Source organism: Humulus lupulus, chromosome 9, assembly GCF_963169125.1.
Source record: "Humulus lupulus chromosome 9, drHumLupu1.1, whole genome shotgun sequence".
NCBI classification, from domain to species: domain Eukaryota; kingdom Viridiplantae; phylum Streptophyta; class Magnoliopsida; order Rosales; family Cannabaceae; genus Humulus; species Humulus lupulus.
The window spans coordinates 5853468-5876575 of record NC_084801.1 but is presented as its reverse complement, the minus strand read 5'-3'; the positions used below and the strand labels follow the sequence as shown (position 1 = coordinate 5876575).

General features: G+C 32.2%; 2 protein-coding genes across 8 annotated transcripts; both read left to right on the top strand.

The window, feature by feature from the left end:
- Positions 1–203: 203 nt before the first annotated feature.
- LOC133802260 (pentatricopeptide repeat-containing protein At5g46460, mitochondrial) lies at positions 204–5701 on the top strand. 4 transcript variants are annotated; one of them, XM_062240530.1, is made up of 6 exons: positions 204–331; positions 911–1052; positions 1470–1540; positions 1627–1689; positions 2234–4674; positions 5562–5701. In XM_062240530.1, exons 4-5 carry the CDS (start codon positions 1665–1667, stop codon positions 4198–4200), a joined length of 1992 nt encoding a protein of 663 aa, XP_062096514.1. In that variant the 5' UTR covers positions 204–331; positions 911–1052; positions 1470–1540; positions 1627–1664; the 3' UTR covers positions 4201–4674; positions 5562–5701. The 4 variants fall into 4 exon arrangements, with proteins under 4 accessions (XP_062096514.1, XP_062096512.1, XP_062096511.1 ...); XM_062240528.1 differs by having other exon boundaries at positions 1627–4674; XM_062240527.1 differs by having other exon boundaries at positions 911–1540; positions 1627–4674.
- Positions 5702–14365: 8664 nt separating this feature from the next.
- LOC133801938 (mitogen-activated protein kinase 9-like) lies at positions 14366–20073 on the top strand. Of its 4 annotated transcripts, none has more exons than XM_062240164.1 (11): positions 14370–14702; positions 16002–16410; positions 16497–16624; positions 16738–16797; positions 17613–17762; positions 17921–18076; positions 18172–18309; positions 18397–18470; positions 19300–19407; positions 19497–19745; positions 19836–20073. In XM_062240164.1, exons 1-10 carry the CDS (start codon positions 14490–14492, stop codon positions 19738–19740), a joined length of 1680 nt encoding a protein of 559 aa, XP_062096148.1. In that variant the 5' UTR covers positions 14370–14489; the 3' UTR covers positions 19741–19745; positions 19836–20073. The 4 variants fall into 4 exon arrangements, with proteins under 4 accessions (XP_062096149.1, XP_062096148.1, XP_062096151.1 ...); XM_062240167.1 differs by lacking the exon at positions 14370–14702 and adding an exon at positions 14885–15181; XM_062240166.1 differs by lacking the exon at positions 14370–14702 and adding an exon at positions 14885–15226.
- The last annotated feature ends 3035 nt before the right edge of the window (positions 20074–23108 follow it).

Below are 23108 nucleotides of genomic sequence, written 5' to 3'. Positions count from 1 at the left end.
TTAAAGAGGAAAGTAAATGACACGACAGAGGCAAAGATTGAGATTTTTACATTGGACTTCTAGTAGTATTTTAAGGATAATATGAGAAATGTGCTATTTTTAGTTAACTAATTCTAAAACGGGCTATTTTTCAAGTTATTCCGTGTAACCGTGTAAGTTTGTCATGATTCTTATTTACAGTCATTATTTTCAACCCATTTGAATGAAACATTTGGAGTCTACGTTGATTTTCTTCTAACCAAGGATTTGACGGACCATTTTAGATATGTTAATTATGTTTAATCTTGAGGACGTGACGCCCAGGAATAGCTGACCTTCAAGGCGTCTTTAAGTAAGAGCAGCTTCGACAATCTAATTTTTATTTTTTTTTCCAAAAAAGTTTTGTCGCCTGGAAAATTTTGTATTTATCTCGATCATAATGGTTTGTTTTTTTGTTTAATGGTTTGGATCTAGTTGGGGGTTTCTTTTGCCTGGTCTGTTTTTCTATAGACAATACTTGTTTCAAAACAGAGTTCTGAGAAGGTTTTAGGATAAGTTCCCAGATTTTTAACAAAAATTTGAATGTGTTATAAGCTTCAGCTGTGGTAGATGCCCAGAGATCTTAAATGGCACCTTCACTTTATTCTTAGAACTTTTCTTTGATTTTGTGGGTACAATCAAATTAGGTGACTGAGGCAATGAGAAAGAAATCTAGTTAGTTATGGTACATAATGGAGTTCCTGGGAAAATTAGTGATTGTGCTAGCAATGAACATATGTATTCGTACATGTCATAAGAAATTTGGGATTGTTCCATTAAATAGACTGATTTTGTTTCTCCAGAACTATTTCTAGTGTCTGGCAAATAATTGACAATTTTCATACCTATTATATGAGGTACAATTCTAATTCTACTATGTTGGCTTTTGCAGCCTATTGTGTAGTTGCAGCTGAATCTGCTGGTAGGAAAATTCCCATTGCTTTCCTGGAAAGAATTAAGGAGGATTTTAACAAAAGATATGGTGGAGGAAAAGCAGCAACTGCTGTTGCTCATGGCCTCAACAAGGAGTTTGGGTATTAATATACGTCCTTCTTCCTGGGAATGTAGCAATATTACGTAATTTGTTGTCTTTTATAGTTGCACCGATTTCAATGAAATGTTGCAATATTACATAATTTGTTGTCTTTTATAGTTGCTGCTGGTTGGTTATTATTTCCCAAGCATGGATAAATTTGTGCACCTCAACTGTTTGATGAAATTACCCACACAGATTTTGTCCAACATTTTTATTTTTTCTTAATTTTAAATTAAAAATGATATTATTTCTACTCGCTATGTTATGTTAAGAGGGTGTTTTCATATATACTTATACGTTTGAAGTTGAATAAATAATTTTTTTTTGACTGGTTTTTTATTTTTTCATGCTCCCGTTGAGGGTGTTACTGATCTTTCTGGCAAATAATTTGCCAAATTGACTTGTGCTGCAATAGAACAATGCTGATGAAACCTTCAGTGGCTGGGTGTGTGTGATTGACTTTGAGGAGTCATTTCTTGTTTGTTGGTAAAAATCTCAGACTTTCTCTTCACAATTTGGGCATTTCTTGTTTGCTTTAGTTTTTATTATTAATTTTGTTGCTGTGTTTCCAGTGAAGTTGGAATGCTTTACAACTTTTTCATAGCAATGGATGGAGCTGATGATGAAGCGAAATGGTAATGGATTGACAACTTCTGTTAAGTGTATACTCATACAATCAGTGTGAAAATGCTATCTGTACAGGCAGGCAGTGAGTGTTTCCTCTCATTTTGTTATAAGATGTTGAAAGAATGAGTTGAGTTTCATAACCAAACACCTAGTTTTGATTATGAAAAGTTGAGAAAATGGGTTATATCAGGGGAATTGTTCTTTTGTATTGGGAAAATCTATTTGTGGTGGTGAGCTCTGGTGTGAACATAGCAGACTGTGTATGTAGCTCAGAAAGCTCTCAGCTTGGAAGCTTTCAGATCCTTTAAATACCACATTTAAATAACAGTTAAGTTGTGACTTAAAAACTAGGATTCTGCTGTCACTAATCTTTAGAGATGCTGAGATTTCCTGGCCATTTTCGATCGATGAGAATGTCATGTTTCTCAGTCTTATTCTCCTTCACCCTAAACTCTGATTCTTCTAAACCTTCTCTTAAATCCTTAGGAAGCTTTATGGGTTTGATGAGTTATGCCAAATTGAGTGATCCCAATTACAAGTTGTTGTTTTCAGATTATCTTAGGAATAAAAGAGTCGATGAAGCTCGAGAAGTGTTTGATCAAATTCCTTATCCGAATGTGTATTTGTACTCGATGATGATATCTGGTTATGCTCGAAATTGTCGGTTGGATGATGCATTGAAACTGTTCGATGAAATGCCGGTTAGAGATGCAGTTTCTTGGAATTTAATGATTAAAGGGTGTTTGGATTGTGGGGAGTTATCTATGGCTGCAGAGATTTTTTATGACATGCCTGGAAAGAATGTTGTTTCTTGGACGACAATGATTCATGGGTTGATGCTGTTTGGGGAAGTTAAGATGGCTGAGATCTTGTTTCATAAGATGCCCACGAGGGATGTGGCTGCTTGGAATTCGATGGTACATGGTTATTTTAGTAATGGTAGAGTGGAAGATGCTGTTAACTTGTTTGAGGTAATGCCTTGCTGTAATGTAATTTCGTGGACTTCGATGATCGGTGGACTTGAACAGAATGGCAAGAGTAATGAAGCTTTGTCTCTCTTCCAAAAGATGATGTGTTCTGGTTTCAAACCCACTTCAACCACGTTGGTATGTGCCTTGACTGCCTCGGCAAAAGTACCGGCTTTATATTTGGGTGTTAAAATTCATGGTCAAATTGTCAAGTTAGGCTACTTCTTTGACGAGTTTTTATCTGCTTCTCTTATAACCTTTTACGCAAATTGTAAGCAAGTAGAGAGTGCTTGCAAGGTTTTCAAAGAAAAACTGCACAAAAATGTGGCGGTCTGGACAGCCCTTGTAACTGGATTTGCCTTGAATGGCAAGCCTGAAAATGCATTAGAAGTTTTTCGAGATATGATGAAATTGGGTGTCCTTCCAAATCAGTCTTCTTTTACCAGTGCTTTGAATGCATCTTGTGCATTGGAGTCTCCTGATAGAGGCAAGGAAATCCATTCAGTAGCTATAAAACTAGGTTTGGGAACTGATGTATTTGTGGGTAATTCTCTTATTGTCTTATATAGTAAATATGGTAATATAAGTGATGGGATTTCTGTGTTTATGAGGATTGGTGAGAAGAACATTGTGTCATGGAATTCCGTTATCATGGGATGCGCACAACATGGTTGTGGGACATTGGCCTTGACTCTGTTCAGCCAAATGATGCGTGTGGGGGTCGTGCCAGATGAAATCACATTTACGGGCTTGCTTTCTGCTTGTAGCCACTCCGGGATGTTACAGAAAGGAAAAGGCTTTTTTAAATTTTTTAGTGAAGCGAAAACTTTTGAGGTGAAGCGCGAACACTATTCTTGTATGGTCGATGTCTTAGGCCGATGTGGGAAGTTGGAAGAAGCAGAGGAGTTAGTTAGAAACATGCCTTTTGAAGCAAATTCCATGGTATGGCTAGCTTTACTTGGCGCTTGTAGGAACCATTCTAATTTGGATGTGGCTGAAAGAGCTGCAAAGAACATTTTTGAGCTGGAACCACATTGTAGTGCTGCTTACGTATTGTTGTCGAATATCTATGCTTCTGCAAACAGATGGAGTGATGTCTCAAGAGTTCGAATGATGATGAAGCACAATGGTGTTGTAAAACAACCAGGCTCTAGTTGGGTCACTCTGAGGGGATTCAGACATGAATTTCTTTCTGGAGATAGGTCTCATCCACTCAGTGAAAAAATATATCGAAAACTAGATTGGTTGCGAGTTAGGTTGAAGGAATGTGGTTATGTTCCTGATCAGAAGTTTGCTCTGCATGATGTGGAGGCTGAACAAAAGGAAGAGATGTTGTCTTACCATAGTGAGAGGCTTGCTATTGCATTTTGCTTGGTTAGTACCCCTGAGGGGAGTGCAATAACTGTGATGAAGAACCTTCGTGTATGTGGCGATTGTCATTCCTCCATCAAGCTCATAGCAAAGATTGTTGGACGCAACATCGTTTTAAGAGATTCAAGCCGATTTCATCACTTTAGCAATGGTATCTGTTCTTGTGGTGATTACTGGTAGCATGAAATATGTGTGGAATCCTTTTTCTTGAAATGAATGAAATACGAGTAGGTCTGAGAATGTCCAAGGAATGGATAGACGTGGTTGAGAAGAACTCTATTGCCTGGTGATTACATATTTTCATTCTTAAGGAATTCCCAGTGATTGAATTTTTCTGAGATGATTTTTTTGAATTAAAACTCGATCAGACTGAGTATGTTATGATCTGTATTTCGAGTGTCTTGATTTCAGATAATAGTCAATATTTCATACCACGAATCATACTTGTGATGCAAGAGATCAAAATGTGGAATGAAAAAATGGGCAGCCATCATTCCATGCTTAATGAGAAGAGAAAATAGTTGCCTTTGAGATTTGTTAGAGCTGTACACAAAGATAGTACTGCTATGAAGACCATCAAGGTACTCTTTCGAAGCTGACACAAACCACTACCGTTGATGTTTGCATTTGAAGTTTGAAGATTTGATAAATAAGGTAACTGGTATTTCTGAACCTCTATTGATTATTTTACTCATTTCAGGTTCAAATATGAAAATCCATAGAGAACTGTTATTTTCTTGACCTCCTTATTTGATGGAGTCCTTTGAGTTAGCTCGAGTTTACAAAGCCCGAACAGAGGACACATAACAGACTTCACACTCTGCCAACCAGTCCACTAATAGACCTGCCCAAACACCATCCAGTTCCACCACACCCCACCTCACCCTTCAATTAGAATCTCAACCAAGCCATTCCAAACCAGACCATTCCCCACCTCTTTTACCCACTCCCACCTTACCTATTCACCGTCTCACTTCGACTGAGTTAAGGAAAAAACAGAAGAAAGGGCTCTGTTAGTGGTTTAATCTTTTTGTGATGGTAGTATTGCTAATATTAATACTGAGAGTGAAATAAGAATATAACCATTCTTCTTCTGTTTGGACATTTACATAATGCTATGTGTTTGTCAGTTAATGACTTTTTATTAACAAGAAATAAAGCATAAAAATAATTAGTAAAAGAGCAATAATGGTTATTATATTGTTATTATTATTCCTCTTGAACAACAACGATATCTCATTCTTTCTAAACTTCTAATCGAGCAAAACTCATTAAAATACTCTTAAAAAATTAATTAATTTTTTTCTCAACTAAATGTACATTGAACATAACAGAAATAACGAACCCTTTAATTACTCAAGAAATAACTAACCCTTTAATTCCTCAAGATATAACAAACCCTTTACTTTCTCACCAAGAAAGTGTATATATAAATATACATATTCTTGAAGTCAGATTATTTTATTCAAATTCTCTCTCTCTTTCTCTGTTCCCATGGCTAATCTCAATTTTTATCTTTATTTTCAATACATGGTTTCAAGTTTCTTAGGTGCAGTGAAAATGGTGGACAAGAGGATAGAAGATTCGAAGGTTGAGATAATCACCAAACAGAACCAGGAAAATGGTGATCAACTCAAACTCAATGCCATAACTCAACAACTCAACCATCTCAATTACAGTCATTCATTGCTCAAGAGGGGTTTCACTAGGACCATAATGATCTTCTCTCAATTACTTGATCCACAAGATTCTGAAGACTACACCCACTTACAACTTCTCCAAGACCAACTTCACAATCTCCTCCCTCCAAGGGAGATGATAACCGACGACAAAGTCCTCTTACTTGTGATGCATGAAATCAAGAACTGGATTACAAAGGCTGACATTCATTCTGAGAAGATGAAAGAGTTGGCTTTGAGACTTGATACTAAAGAAAGAGTTTGTTTTTCTTGTAAAGAGGAAGTGAAGGAGTGGAGTATGACTGAGGTTTTGATGAAGATTTATGGATTCAACAATCTTGAAAGGGCGAAACATGAAGAGATGATCATAAGGAAGTTGAAGAAGGAAGAAGCTTTGTGTTTGTCAACTGATCACAGGTCACCGGCAGAGATTATTTACATGATTGATGGAAATCTAATGGAAATTAAGAGCAATCTTGGTGAGTTCTTGCAGGTGATCAACGAGATCAGAAACTCGAGTGAATTCGGTGTAGAGATGGAGGAAGCTAATCATGAGTTGTTGCAGTGGTTGTGCTATGTTGAGAGAGAGATCTTTGTTCTGGTTAATGATCTGGTTTTTATTTTTAGTAAGTACCCAATGGAGATCATCACAAAGCTTCAAGAGCTTAAAAAACAAGAGCAAGGGAAGGTGCCTTTGGTGGTGTACCGGATACTGTTTTTACTAGAAGAAAAAATGGTGGTAGCTGAGGCAGGAGCTGTAGTCTTATCCATGAATGAAGCTGAATTTGAATATTTAATGCTTCAACTCTTCCTGATGATTTTGCTGTGCTCACATGTTATGAACAACATCTACTCTTCAAATACTAATATTTGTTCTCAGAAGGAAGTTTTTCTTGAGTCTTTTCATCTTGTTAGAAGATGTGATGAGAAAATAAGTGCTATGAGAGAGGAGGTTGATGAGTTGATTAGATTCAACTAGAGTAAGCATTGGTTGAGTGAGTATATATAGACCAGAGACTATTCTTAAAAATGGGGTTTTGATGTAATTTTATTTTAGAGTATTCATAATGTAAATGTCACAATCTTGAATCAGATTATTGGCATGCATGCATGGTCTGTTATGGTTTTAACACTCTTTTTTAATGTTATGATCAGTGCTAATAACGGATATTAATTGAGATTAAAACCTAAAACCATTAATTTTTATGATTTTGGTCTCTACCCCAAAAGGCCTCCAAATATTGATCAATATTTGCTTAAGTAGATGCCTGTGAAGGAGTCTATAATTAAGCCAAAATAATGAAATGCTAATGATGTTGTTCTTTCAGGGCCGGTTCTAAAGTAATGGAGTGGAGGCCTAAGACAAAGTGAAATTATGGGGCTAAATATATATTTTTTATTTAATATATAGAAAAGTAGTATTTTTCTAAAATGTATATAAAAACGATATTTTTCTAAACCGTATATAAAAATGGAAATTTTAAAATATTGAATCCCTTATTTAGTGGGGGGAGGGGGGCTAGGCCCAATAGCTAGGCCCGACCTTCTTTAATTATAGAGGAAAATGTGTAAAAATATGGTTTTTTTTAAGAATTTTTATTTTTATGAGTTTATTTTCTCATATTTTTTTATAAAAGTTGGTTTATGCCATATTTTTTTATCTTAATCAAGTTTTATTAATTTGAAAGAATATGTTTATAATTTGATTATTATTATTTTAGCTTATTTGTTTTTTTATATTATTTCTATATAATTAATTGGAATTTTTTTATTAATACATATATAAAAAAACTTTTAGTGCATTTATACAGTGTATAAAAATATGATTTGTTAATGCATAACTTTTTTTTTGTTTGAAAAATTATGGTATATCTCACGCAAAACTACGGTGCTAAATTGTCTACGTGCAACTTGCAAATTTAAACATTATTTTTCAGCCCATGATATATGCTGGAAAAACTTCGTTCGGGATATGAAATAAAATTGTCTATCTGTTTTAATCGTTTTAAAAAAATTACAAAAGTAATTAGTGCACTATCTATTCAAATAGAATATTTTTATCATGATATTGATGTCCTATCAATATTAATCTTTGTTTATACATCATATATATATATACATATGAAGAACATACTTATTTCATCATATACAATAAAATCTACATATACAAAATTTACTTGCTTTTTTATACGTAAGAAAAGTAGTCACATATAAAATAATCATTCTCTATTTTCTCTTATTACTTCACTGGGATTGAAATTGTTGCAACTACATAAAATGAAACTTTATGTTGATTAAGGTTGCTTAACCTTGCTTTTTCTAAATTGACTTAATTGCTTTAAAATAGTAATTAAGTTGTTTAACAGGTTGCGTAGTTCCTGTTAAACAACTTAATATGATTAACTTACATAATAATGTTGTTGTAGTTCCTTAACATGTTGAAATTTGCAAATGAGTTTTTTTTTTTTTAAATTAATTTAGGTTGCATTGTGTTGCATTGGACTTACATTTGAGGTTGTAGTGTATTACATGAGTTCCATATACGTATGGAATTTCCAAATGAGTTTTTAAAAGTTACTTTAGGTTGCATTGAGTTTGCATTTGAGGTTGCAGTATGTTGCATGAGTTGCTTAAGGATGAAATTAGCATATCAGATTTTAAGTTGTCTACATCGGGTTGCAAGGGCTTGCATTTGAGGTGGCAGTGAGTTGTTTTAGATTGCATGGGGTTGCATTTGAGGTTGCAGTATGTTGCATGAGTTGTTTTAGGATTAAATTAACATATGAGATTTTAAGTTGTCATGGGTTGCATGAGCTTGGATTTGAGTTTGTAGTGAGTCATTTTAGGTTGCATAGGGTTGCATTGAGTTTGTTTACCGAGTTTTTCAGAAACGAATACAAACAAAATAATAAAAAGATAAGAACTGTAGAAGTGCAGAAATATAAATAAACAAACAGGTTTTTTACGTGGTTCAGGCGTTAACGAGCCCTAGTCCACGAGTCGATGTTATTATACTTGTAGTGAATTACAGTGAAATGGCTGGTGTATAAGACCCTCACAAACTCACAATGTTTCTCTCGGGTTCTCTTGAAGAAGATGAAGCTAGAGAGATTTTTGGCAGAGTTCCTCCTCTCTAATTTCTTGACCCCCTCCTATCGTAAAATGAGGAGGTCTTTATAGCTAGGGTTTTGGATTAGGGTTTCACTCTGCCCCCCTGAGCCTTAATTACACCAGCCATAAATAGGGGATACAATTACCGTAGTCGCCTGGCTACCAGACTCTATGTGGGTATATTTACATGAAAGTATGGGGAATGCACAAAGGCAACTGTCTTTTCCAGGCTGTCAGCGGAACAGTAGGCGAAATGGTACTTTTAGGCGTGCTGGGATGTGTGCGGCCTCGACCTGTCAGGCATGTCAGGCGGGATCCTGTGTCAGGTGGATATCATTCCAACTATGCCTCCTCCATGACTCGGCCGCTTGGTCTTCTTTCGTGCGAGGCACGGGATTGTATCCGCGAAGGTAACCTGAAGAGCTTCTCCTGGAAGAACCTTCCCCGAAGGATATCCCTTCGGGAGTCCGGGAGAATTGACGAGCTTCCGTGTCGCGGTTGCTTGAAAGAGTAAGCTTGACACTAAACGGGAGAGGCGAAGCCTTTCTGTCCATCCGCGAGCTCTGGTCACCTTTCGTGAAAGACTTTGATAATTCTGCTTCCCCGAGGCTATCCATCTAAACGCTATCCGGAAATCTGGATAACAGAGTTTGCATTTGAGGTTGCAACGTGTTGCATGAGCTTGCATTTGAGGTTGCAGCTAGTTGTTTTAGGTTGTATTGACTTTTCATTTGAGGTTGCAGTGTATTGCATAAGTTGCTTGAGGATGAAATTAGCATATGAGATTTTAAATTGTCATGGGTTGTATTGGGTTGCATGTGCTTGCATTTTAGGTTGCAATGAGTTATTCTTGGTTACATTGGACTTGCATTTAAGGTTGCATGAGTTGTATAATAATGAAATTAGCACATGACTTTAAGTTGCCATATGTTGTATAGGGTTGCATTGAGTTGCATGAACTTACATTTGAAGTTGGTTGTTTTAGGTTGCATTAGGCTTGCATTTGAGGTTATAGTGAGTTGTATGATTTGCATAAGGATTAAATTAGCATATGTGTTTTTAAGTTGTCATGGATTGAATGTGTTTGCATTTGAGGTGACATGAGTTGCATAATAATGAAATGAATATATTAGTTATTGCATATTACATATTAGGTTGCTTAACTGGCAGTATGTTGAATATTAAGCTGCTTCATTTGCTTTAATTTACATATGATATTGGTGTATATTGCATATCAAGTTGCATAATAAGGTTGTTTTGGTTGCTTAAGTTGTTGTAATTTTCACATCATATTATTGTATGTTACATATTAAGTTGCCTAAGTTGCATAATAAGCTTCTTATCATTGAACTCATAGGTTGCATAAAATTGCTTTAATTAATACGAGGTTGATTTAGATGTTGTTTTGGTTGCTTTGTCAATTTGATAAATAATTAGAAAAAAAAAACTTGGATCAACCTCTTGGATGCAACCTCAGCAACATAAGATGCAACCTCATATGCAAAAATTGACATAGATGAAAAATAAATTTCACTCATTTCTACTAGTATGCCCTTTCACAAACACACTATTCAATTGTTCTATTAAGGAAGAATAACTTCCACTCATTTCTTACTAGCGTGTTATTTCATAAACACACCCTTCAATTGATCAATTCAACCACTTATTATCTTCTTCTCAATAATCAGATATATAGACTCAATTGTTGTGTAGCTAAAGGATGCTCTATTTATAAAGAAAAATATAAACTAATATGCTTTGACTTTTCCCCTGAAGCTATGACATCAATTAACAATAAAAGTTAGAATACTAAAATGGGGATTCAAGGAGACCTGATAATTTTATTCAACCAACCAATAAATATTCTAGTAAAGATAGGAAGACTAACGAATTTAGAAAAAATGCCTCTAAAGTAATGTTTAAGAGACTCAAAAAGCGAGATGTGATATGAATTGATATATGTAAAATACTTTTTTTATCGCTTCTTGAAGCAAAAGTAATTTTTTTTATAAGACTAAACTTTCTAAAACAAACATTAAAAGTAGTCTCAAAGAACAAAACGAGACTACCCAATATGCATTATTGAAATTATTGACAATCCCAACAAATATATATATATATATAATGATTCAAAACTCATAATAAATTATGATGAATAACCCAACAGAATGAGGAGTATGGATCAAAGTTTTTAGAAATTGGAGTATAGTAAGGGCCTGTTTGGTATTGTTTTCTATTTTTTATTTTCAAAATTTTGTTCTCAGAAATGAGAACAGAAAACTGTTTTTGTAGTTTTCAAAAAACAATAGATCTTTGGTTAATGTTTTCTAAAAAAAAAATTTTAGTTTTATTTTTTTAAAATTTTAAATAAAAAATTAACAAATATATTTACAAAGAGAAAAATATTTTAAGAGTTTGTAATAAATAATAAGATAAAATAATTTGAAAGAAAAAATGATGAAAAATAAGAAGTGAGAAAGTTAAGAAAATTTGAGAACAATGGAAAACAACTTTTTGTTGTTCTCAAAATTTTCTGTTTTTTGTAACTTTGTTTTTAAAAATTGTTTTCTGAAAACAATGACAAACACCCCAACTTATTTTCAAAAAACAGTTTTTAGTTTTTAAAAACAAAAAACAGATTTTTAGTTAAGGTGCCAAACACCCTCTAAGTTTTACAAAAATAGATAAATATAGAATAAAAAATGATGAGGTAGAGAGAAAAATAATTACTAAAGAAAATATATATATATATATATATAAACCTTTTGAAAATAAACATTTATAAAAATGAAAAGTGAAAAAATGGTAAAACTGAAAAAAAAAAAAACATGGTAACTTAAAGTATATAGGGCAATTTCCCCTTTATTTGTTATTTTTATATTGATTTTTGTTTTACTTGTGTTTTTTGTTTTTTTTAATAAATCAATATCTCATCCTATATTTAAGGAGAAAAAAAAGGGCGGGTGGCCGTAATTTGTTTGTTTATGTTTAATTTACTTTATAATATATATAATTAATTTTACTTTTTCTTTTTATCCTTTTAAAATTATTTTTTTAGCATATCATTTTGGACCTTTTCTATGCCTACCCAACAGAAAACTTATTTTTTATGTTGCCAATGACTACCATGTGATAAAGATAATTTTTTTTTATAAAAAGAACATAATAGGTACTTAGTATTTGTTAATTTTTTAAAATAATTTATATACTTTCATTATTATATAATATTTCCATTATCTACATGACATCCGTTACGAGTACAGGCGAGCCATACCTCTACTTAGGATCCGACACAATAAGATCTCAAATTTTAGAAAAATACAATTTTCTTTTACATATATAAATGATTTAAAACTTTAAAAATTATCACTTTATATATATATTTTATAAAATAATATATTTTGTATATAGTATCCCACACATGTCGACATTGTATGCGATAACTACCAAATCCTAATGACTACAACAAATCAAATTTGATTTTGCCATCAAATAATTAGACATGACATATATAATTAAGTATTTAAGCATAAGTTTTTGGACCAACTTATATACTTATATATTAAGTAATAAATATTATTATTACTAATCATATAGTTAGGTATGTAATAGATGCACATTAATAGTTAGGGATATGAAATAAATGAATGCCATCAAATTTTTGCAACAAATAACATATTTTTGTTAGCCATTTCATAGCTATGCACATATAAATCATGTTAGAGTAAATAACACTTAGGTCGATATTTTTAGTTATATCACTTGGGTCTATATTTTAGATTTTAAAGTACATAAATTTTTATTTACTTAATACTAAACTTTAGTCCCTACACCTAATTTTAGTTTTTTTTTTTAAACAAACTCTTCATCTTTTGTACATTGAGGGTATAAATGAAAAAAAAATGCTTACTCTCATGTTTTGCCAATATGTCTTATTTGGGTTAAAATCAATCCAAGATGTCTTTATTTCCTCTTTATTTTCACATTTGCAACTAGTGGCCTCCATTTTTTTACTACAAATTTCTTCATTGACTTTTTTTCCCTATTGATTTATTACCTTCTATCACCTATAAAAAAAGGGTTTAACATTTTCTTAAAATAAAAATAGATGTAGGGACTAAAGTATAACATGTAGTAAAAAATATGAATTTATATATTGAAAAAATGAAAAAAAAATGGTTAAATAGTATTCCATAAGTGACGTAAACTTATATTTTTTTTACCTAAATAAATAATATTTTTTGTATGTAGTGAAACACTATTCATCAAGCTATAAATATTTTATTATTTTTTTATAAACTTTTGTATATATATATATATGAGTGTGATACTATTATATTTAATTATTTTATTTCTTAAAATGAATAAAATATTTAAATAATATAGATAAAAAATAAAAAAACTGATATATGGTATAATGTAAAAATTTGAGATAAATTATAAAAAATATATGTTTTGATAATATATTTTGTAATATAAAGTAAATCACCTATTGTGAGTGCTCTAACATTAACTAATTAGCTAAGAAGAGTCTAAAAAATTAAAAAACAACAATGGATCGAATAAAATAAAATGTATATGTATTTTACATATTTATTATTGGAGCGGTACCTATTGGAGTGTGATTTTTCTTTATTTCTTCAAAATTTTAAAAATCGAACTATTTTAGCTCATTCATTCGTTGAGTCTGCTCTTAGCAATACAAGTAGAATAAATTAAGGTATGCAAGTGCTATTTACTGATTATGTTATGACTATCAAAATAGGATTATCATGTTGTTTCAAATAATAATAATAATAATAATGAGGGATAAAAGATAAAGATGCTACGTAAATAAGGAAAAAAAATTAATATTACAACATTTTTTTTTATAAATTATTTAAAATTAAAATTAACAATAAACAAGTAATTTTATTTAAATGGATATTACAAAAAAAATTAAGGTTTATATTTTTTTAGACCCTATGTTTTGTCTCATTATTTATTTGGACCTTGTGTTTTGTAAAATGATTAAAATAGAACCTTAAACTCAATTTTGGTCAATATTTTCTCAACTAAAATCACAAATAATTTACCAAACTAACAATCCAGAACAAAAATAAAACTATTCTGCTTAAAAACTGTGTTATTATATTCAATTTTTTCTTTATCAAAATTGAGTTTAAGGTTCTATTTTAACCATTTTACAAAATATGGAATCCAAAAAATAATTTGTCAAAACACAAAGTCCAAACAAATAATAAGACAAAAAACATGGTAAAAATAAATATATAAACCCAAAAATTTATTTACAATTTTCTCTCTAATATGGAAAAAAAATATTGATAAGACCCTACAACTTTTTTTCCACATTTTTTCTTTCATTTCCATCCAAACAAATATTTTTTTCTTTCCAAACTTTTATCTTCCTTTTTTAGCAGTGTAAAAAAAATAAATAAAATAATATGAGGGGTAACTTTGCAAAACAAGAAAAAAAAATTTGGACTTTACCTCCAAGAAGAAAGTAAAGAGAAAAAAGCTGAGATAAAGAGTCAAACTTGTTGACAGTAGCAGCAGAAAAGTAACAGAGAAAGAGATTATATAGATACATAGATAGATACACTATAGATTCGAACTCAGTCTGCCGATAATGTTGGGGATGGAGAGTAAGATCTGGTGCATCACCTCCTAGATTATCATATGGAAGCTTTGATTCGCTGGTTTCAACGTATTTCTTCTTCTACTTCTTGTTCTTCATCATCTTCCCAAAACGACACCGTTCAGCGATCATCGTCATCAGTAGCTGTAGATGAGTTGAAATTTGTGGTCAGAGAGTTTGATTTCAGCTCTTTAAAGCCCATCAAAGTACCCCAGAGAACCACTCCCAGAGTCGCCTTCATGGACCCTCCTAAGGTTAGTCCTCACCCTAACCCTTCTTTCTGTTTCTCTCTCCTCTGCAAGTGATAAGGATAGGGCACGCAATTTGAGAATTTTTGGAAGTATTATTAATAAAGTTGCGTCCTTTTCTCAATTCCATTACCATTCACACCCACCCATTTCTTTTTTATTATTATTATTCTTGTGTTCAAAGTTCTCATTTTTGGAATCATTCTCTCGCTCTCTCTCTAAATATATTATATAAAGCGTATTGACTTTGATTCTTTCTTTTAATCTTGTCATCTCCTTGTAAGGATGATCACTCATTCCTAAAAAGAACTCATTCTTGACAGATTCATATTATTGGTTTGTGTATATATAATATTACATGTAGAGATATATAAATAGATGGTTGTATTGATCGATTCTTATAATTTGGTTTGTCATCTGAAGAGTGGTGGCGTTCCAAGGAACTTGTGCTTTCTGGGTCTCTTTGTTATCGCACAAACAGCGAGGTTCTTTTGTGATTCTTTTTCTAAGAAAAAGAACATACAAAAACAGTTAAATATTTTCTTTCTTCTTCTTCTTCTTCTTCTTCTTCTTCTTCTCTTCTTTTGTTTGTCTATGAAATTGTTTCATATGTTGTTCTATTGTGCAGGTTTGATTTTTAACTCTTTGCCATCTATGGATATGACATGGGTTGAGTTGCAGTTAGATTTAATAACCCGTATTGATTATGTGATCTATTTTGACTGTTAGGCCTTTAGAATATTAACTAATGAATGTGTAATCAAATAAAATGATTAGTTTTAAATGGCCCCATGAGTATAATATTCATAATGCATATTCTATTCTATTTAGGTTTGTGATTTGATTTTCTCTCTCTTTTATTGTTCAGCTTAACACAAGCTTACCTGTTCTAATTTTTGTTCATTGTATAAAAGCTTGCATTGTATTCTCATGGGAATATGTATATATATGGCAAGGATTTAGTCCCTTTCGGGACAGATCTCGTTGCTTACTTTGTGCTTACTCTTATTTTTGTATTAAATTTAGATTGAATGTACTTTGGGTTGGTTTGTAATCAATCTAAGCCTAAGTGCATAAAGCCAAACATAAAGCAAGTTAAATCTAAAAGTAAGTACATAAAATAAAACACAAAGTACATAATGGGATCTGTTCACAAATAGGACAAAATTCAAAGACTATATTATATATATATATATATTATAAACACTTTTATGTTGAAGTTAATAATTTGTCCATGCTTTGTTGCTCCTACACCTTCTATAGTTTTCACTAAGAGTTTACTAATGAGAGCTTCATTTAATTCAGAATATGCTTGACAAAGAATTTTTCACAGAATATGGGGAAGCAAGTCAGTATGAAATCCAAGAAGTGGTTGGCAAAGGTAGCTATGGTGTTGTTGCTTCTGCAATTGATACTCATACTGGAGAGAGAGTAGCAATTAAGAAGATCAAGGATGTCTTTGAGCATGTCTCGGATGCCACTCGCATTTTAAGAGAAATAAAGCTCCTCCGGATGCTGCACCACCCTGATATCGTCGAAATCAAACACATTATGCTGCCTCCGTGTCGAAGAGAGTTCAAAGATATCTATGTTGTGTTTGAGTTGATGGAATCTGACCTTCACCATGTCATTAAGGCAAATGATGATCTCACTCCCGAGCATCATCAATTTTTCCTTTATCAGCTTCTTCGAGCTCTGAAGTTCATACATACCGGTTAGAATCTCCTCTTTGTTTCCCTCGCTGTATCATAGCATACTTCAAGACTTGCTCTAACTATTATTCCTTTCGTTTTCTTGCAGCAAATGTGTTCCATCGTGATTTGAAACCGAAAAATATACTAGCTAATGCAGACTGCAAACTGAAAATCTGTGACTTTGGCCTTGCCCGGGCAGCATTTAATGATGCCCCATCTACGGTTTTTTGGACTGTATGGGTCCTTATGAGAACTTTTCTTGTTTGCGGTTTTGCTAGTACTTTCAACTCACATTAGTGCAGCATATTTTAAATACTTGGGTTTGCTGACTTATTCATTTTTCTAAGGATTATGTGGCAACTCGATGGTATCGTGCCCCTGAACTCTGTGGCTCTTTCTTCTCCAAGGTATCTTAGGCAAACATGCTTTCTATTTTGACAAAAATTATCTTCTGTATTCTGGAAATCATTTTGGAGCAACACTCACTTAAATGTTTGATACCTTCATGTCATGTAGTAACACTATTGAGGGCTTTTGATCTCTAAATAAATAAACTGGCATTTACAAATATTGCCATTTTGCTATTATATTTCTAGAGGAATTGCGAGCACTGATATGTCCAGTTAGGTTTTATGGTCTCTGATTGCCCCAAAAAACTCTCCAAAATGTTGCCATTTTGAGTTCTTTCTATGCATTCAGTGATGATATACTGCATGAATTGTTCAAAGCATATTATCATAATATAGTATAAGAAAAGAAAAAAACTTTGCATTACCTGTATTGCAGAATTTACCCATCACTAGATTCCTTCAATCTGTCCAACTTTGGTTATATTTTGGATCTTAATGAGAACTTTGGAACAATCCAAAAGAGGTAGCTCAAATGGTTAGGTTAGGCATGTAGTTTTCTCCACAAGATCTAACACTGAAGTTCAAATCCCTCTTCAACAACTACATAGCAATTGTTATAAATTCTTTGTCTTGTAGGGTTAGTCGGGTATCCTAGTTTTTTTTCTTAAAAAAAAAAAGAAAGAGAGAAATTTAGAAATAACCATATGGCTTTGGTTCTTGTAAGCATTTCAATTCAAATTCTCAGTTAAATCCACAATTCTCTCTACTTAGCATTGCCTTTAAATTTCATACCTCACTTATTGTTATTTGATTTGTAAGGATTAATTGTAGAATGGACTTTTGAGATTTTTTTGTTAACTGTCTTTTTGCAGTATACTCCTGCTATAGATATTTGGAGCATAGGATGTATATTTGCAGAAATGCTGACTGGCAAACCATTGTTTCCTGGAAAAAATGTGGTGAATCAATTGGAGCTAATTACTGATTTGATGGGCACGCCTTCTGCGGAATCAATTGCAAGGGTTAGTGTAGTTTTGTGTAGATATATATAATTATATATAAATAATGTATATATATATTCTGGTAGGTCTTAATAGAAAATATAAAGTAAGTAGTCCTCTGTTTTCATCTGGTTATTCTCTACATATCTCACAAAGTGAATCCGTCACAACTTTTGCAGATTCGGAATGAAAAGGCCAAGAGATATCTGAATTCGATGAGGAAAAAGCAACCAACTCCTTTGTCACAAAAGTTCCCTAAGGCGGATCCATTGGCTCTTCGATTACTTCAACGTCTGCTGGCCTTTGATCCTAAAGATCGCCCTTCTGCTGAAGAGATAAGACTTTATTGAAACAGTTTTTAAGCATAGCTTTGTTCCCTAAAAGCATGTAAAAACATATTTCCTGACAAAGGAGATTGTTTCATTTACAGGCATTGGCAGATCCCTATTTTTTTGGATTGGCGAACTTGGAAAATGAACCATCTAGACAACCCATCCCAAAGCTTGAATTTGATTTTGAGAGGAAGAAATTAATAAAAGACGACGTAAGAGAGCTAATATATAGAGAGGTACAGCTCGTGATCGTTTGTTGAGTAGGTTGTTAGTTGAACTCTTATGCAATCCTTCTCTTATTCACACACATTTGAATCATACAGATTTTAGAGTATCATCCGAAGATGTTGCAGGAGTACCTCCAAGGTTCAGACGATAGTGGCTTCATGTATCCAAGGTTGAGAAATCTCTCTTTTTCTTTTCATATTAATGACTTAATCATAATATGTTGCTTATGTAAACATACCTTTTTATTATAAAAAAAAATGATTCCCTTGCCAATTCAATGTTACGCTTTACCAATTCTAGAAGGGAAAAGAATAATTAGACTTGTATAACTTAGAATAGGGAATTATGAGGTAACTAAACATTATGTTCTAGGTAGTTACTAACTACATGGGGATGTTTTGTATAAATAGAAGAGCCGAATGTGTACGAACCTATCTAGAGAAGTGTTGTCTAGGTAATTCTTGGAGAGAACTAGAATGCTTGGAAGATTGTAATTTCAGGGTGATTATATTATAAGTTTTAGTTGAAGCAGATCATTTTTTAGTGTCACTTTGCAAAATGATTTCTAGACAACTTGTCGTGAATTTTCTACAGGTTGCCAAGTGTGTCTTGAAAATCATTTTGCAAAAAATTATAAAAAGACTATTTTGCCAAACAATCCGTCCATGGCATTTCTGCCTTGACATTTTTTTTTTTGTTTTTGTTTTTGTTTTGTGTGTGTGTGTGTGTGTGTGTGTGTGTGTGGTGGAGGGGGGAGTTAGGAGCATTTGTTATTACTTTTCTTTCTTGAAGGAAGATCATAAATTCTAGTTAATGCAAATGATGCCAACATGATTTTTTATAAACCAAGTTCCTTGCCTTCCCCAATAATGTGTACAAGTATCCAAGAGGAATTTAACTTTAGATTTTGTGGAAATAAACCACATTGCTGACTATTTGAATTGCCCTTTTGGGAACGGTTTCAACAACTAACATAATACAAATTTATGTCAACTCAGCGGAATTGATCAATTCAAGCGACAATTTGCCCATCTCGAGGAGCACTATTGTAAAGGCGAAAGAAGCACTAGTCCACTTGAAAGAAAGCATGCTTCTTCCTTACCTAGGTAACTATTCAAGATATTATGCTCTGATAATTTCTCTTACTGTCTCTGATTTATCATTAATGATTAATTAAACCTTGTGTTTTCTTCAGGGAACGGATTTGTGTCCCCATAGACGATGATTCCGAGCAAAATGATCATAGTAACACTAAGAAAAGCTCTACAGCTTCACTTGGCCGCGCAGCTCTTCAGAGCCCTCCACGGGAAAAACCCGAACCTGCATATGGATATAGACCAGTTATTAAAAATGGTTGTAGCCAACCTAATAATACTCCTAAATGCTTATTGAAAAGTGCTAGTATTAGTGCATCTAAGTGTGTTCAACACACTCATTGATTCAGGTAAAAACCATTTTTTTTTTAGTTTGGGAAACTGGTTTTTTATGTTTTCAGATTTGTTCTTATGTGTGCCAATGTTTTATGTGGTTGCAGGAAGATATAGAGTGGTGGGGAGCAAAAATGAAGAAGAGACCATCAATGGTATTGTTGTTGAGACCAAGAACTCACTCATTTCTAGTCTTATATTTATGAAAGAAAGACTTCATTTTGTCTGCTAAACCCATAAATTAACAGGGTTTAGTGGCAACTATTGGATTGTGACATTTTCAAAGGTTATATTTGTTATAATATATACTATGTCACCCAACAATATAGGTGATTCTTTTACCAATAGTCTCGTATCATTATCATTACTAATAGTCATATGTTGCACGTGTTTTTCTAGATTTTGACGAGTCTTTTTTTATGAATGCAACTCAAAATAAGATTCTTTTTCCAAAATAATGATTCAAAACATTTTGTTTTTTATTTTAAAAAGGGTATTGGATTTTGAGTGTGAGATTTGCAAGTCATTCTACAAGGAAGCAAATGCAACCCTCATTTAGATTCTGTCTTTAATTTTGGTAAACATGAGTGTCTGGGCTAAGCTTCTATGCACCTTGGCTAATCCTAAAGTGTTGTTATTTGACATTTTAAGGTGTCAAATACCACATGAGGCGGTCCTTTATGAAACTCGATATTGGATTGCACCAATAATAGTATGTTACATTCTTGTGGTGTTAGATACCAATGGTGTTAGGTATCAGTGGTGTCTCTTAACATTTCTCGCTAATCTTACGAGGGGAATTGAACTTGGGACCATGTGGCTAACCACACATCTCAAGTAAGACCCTTCACTAAGGCAACTTGTTGAGATTTTTTCTTTTAGTTTCTGTAAGAGTCAAATGTTATCAATCTTTCTTATCTATCCAGAAGAAAGAAAATAAACCAAACAGAAAGTAAATGTTAATAATAGAAAATAACATTGTAAATTCATCCGATGATTAATTTATTTATTAAGAACATTGTAATACTACTACTTAGACAAGTTCGAATAAACCACACACAAAAAAAAAACACAAATATGGAAATCAAAGATTTGCACAAGAATTACCTTCCTAATGATACGATACTTTTATGGACAAATAGCAATTTTTTTTCCTGAATTATAGCTATTGTAGAGTTTTGTCTCTGGATTATTTTTTGTAGCAAAAATATTCGTTGAACTACGGAAATCATTGCAAAAATATCGTTAATGTTACATTCTGTTCATTATTTTAAGCAGTTTTCTATGTAGCCATATGTCATATGCATAGTTACATTACGATGATCTATTTAATTAACTGAAATTAGTCGAAATCGAGTTTATTGATGATAAACATACAAAAATTAGTTCTAAAAATACAGATACATATTTTCAAAATTTATCATTATATAACTAAAGTTTGGACTGTCGGATCCTGCCACATTAGCGTAACATCAGTGCTATATGAGCAAAATGTTTTAAAAAAATGAACAAAATACAATATAAGAGACATATTTACAATAGTTGTTGTAGTTTATGGAAATTTTTGCCGTAAAAAGAATTAAACCATAGTATTGTAACACATACATATGCACAACTCTCTTATTTTCATAAGAAATAAATAAATAGAGGGATTTTTTTTTCATAAATATGGCTTTTTAGCTTTTATTGTGCAAAAATATGGGAATTAAACTTTCCCTAATCTGTATGGAAAAATTTAATCAACAAAAACTTAATTTATGGGAAAACTAACTACATAGGGTAATTAAAATTTAAACAAAGACAGATCAGCCCAAGGAGGAGTAGAATCGTAATAAACAACACAACACTCCTCAAAATCAATCAAACTCATTACTGTGACATTGCCTTTCCTTTGCCGTGACTCTGTCCAATTTCTTCTTCCATCTCCGGCTTCCTTCTCCAGCGATACCTTCTCCGGCGAAAACTTCTATCTCCGACGATCACCTCAACATTTGATCAACAATAGTTATTTTCGAACTCATCTCAAGCAAAAACACTTCAAGAAAATCTGGTCACTTTTGCAAGAAAATTGGTGATCATCTTCTGCAGAAATCAACTCAAATTCAAGAAATCTTCCAATCAGTTCTATTGCAATCTTTGGCATTTCCAACAACTTGCATCTCTGGTATACAATCAAGAAACAAGGTATGCAAAAATCATCTTCTCTCTCAATTCTATTATATTGGCATTTGCTTCTATTTCAAAATATTAATTTCTGAAACCTACTGATAAATGTACATTGGTTGATCAGAAATAAACAAAAAACAATAACTATACAAAATTTAAATTCTAATTTGTCTTTTCAATAAAAAATCATTTGATATTTGTGTGAATTTTAATTGCCAAAACATTTAGTAACAACAAGGTAACCAGTTACCTTGAAAATCAGTCAATATGTTCAATTAAGTGTTTCAGTAGGGTACGTGATTACAGATTAAGGTAACCAGCTACCTTAATACATTCAATTATATTCTATTGTCATCTTCTTCTATTTCATAACTATTAATTTCATAAATGTTCTACATAAATCTATTTTGTTTGCATAAAAATTTGAAATTATTTTTTTAACTATTATCTTGAATACAATGAAAATAGTGATGATCATGGTGTGCTTTCTAAAAACATAAACAATTTATAAACTAAAAAATAAAAAATATTTAAACCTACTGATATATGTAGATTGGTTGATCAAAAATAGAAAAAAAAAAAAAAGAAGATCTATGAAAATTTTAGATTCTAACTTGTCTTTTCAATAAAAAATATCATTTGATGTTGGTGTGAATTTTAACTAACAAAACATTCAGTAACAACTAGGTAACCAATTACCCTGAAAAACAGTCAATATTTTCAATTAAGTGTTTCAGTAGGGTATGTGATTATAGTCTAAGGTAACCAGCTACCTTAATATATTCAATTTTATTCTATTGTCATCTTCTTCTATTTCAAAATTATTAATTTTCTAAATGTTCTACATAAATCTATTTTGTTTGCATAAAAATTCGAAATTATTTTTTAACTATTATCTTAAATATAATGATAATAGTGATGATCATGACGTGCTTTCTAAAAACACAAACAATTTATAAACTAAAAAAAAAAATTTAAAAATTATTTAAACCTACTGATATATGTAGATTGGTTGTTCAAAAAATAGACAAAAAACAATAACTATGAAAATTTTAGATTCTAACTTGTCTTTTATATAAAAAGATTCATTTGATATTGGTGTGAATTTTAACTGCTAAAACATTCAGTAACAACAAGGTAACCAGTTACCTTGAAAAACAATCAATATTTTCAATTAAGTGTTTCAGTAGGGTATGTGATTACAGACTAAGGTA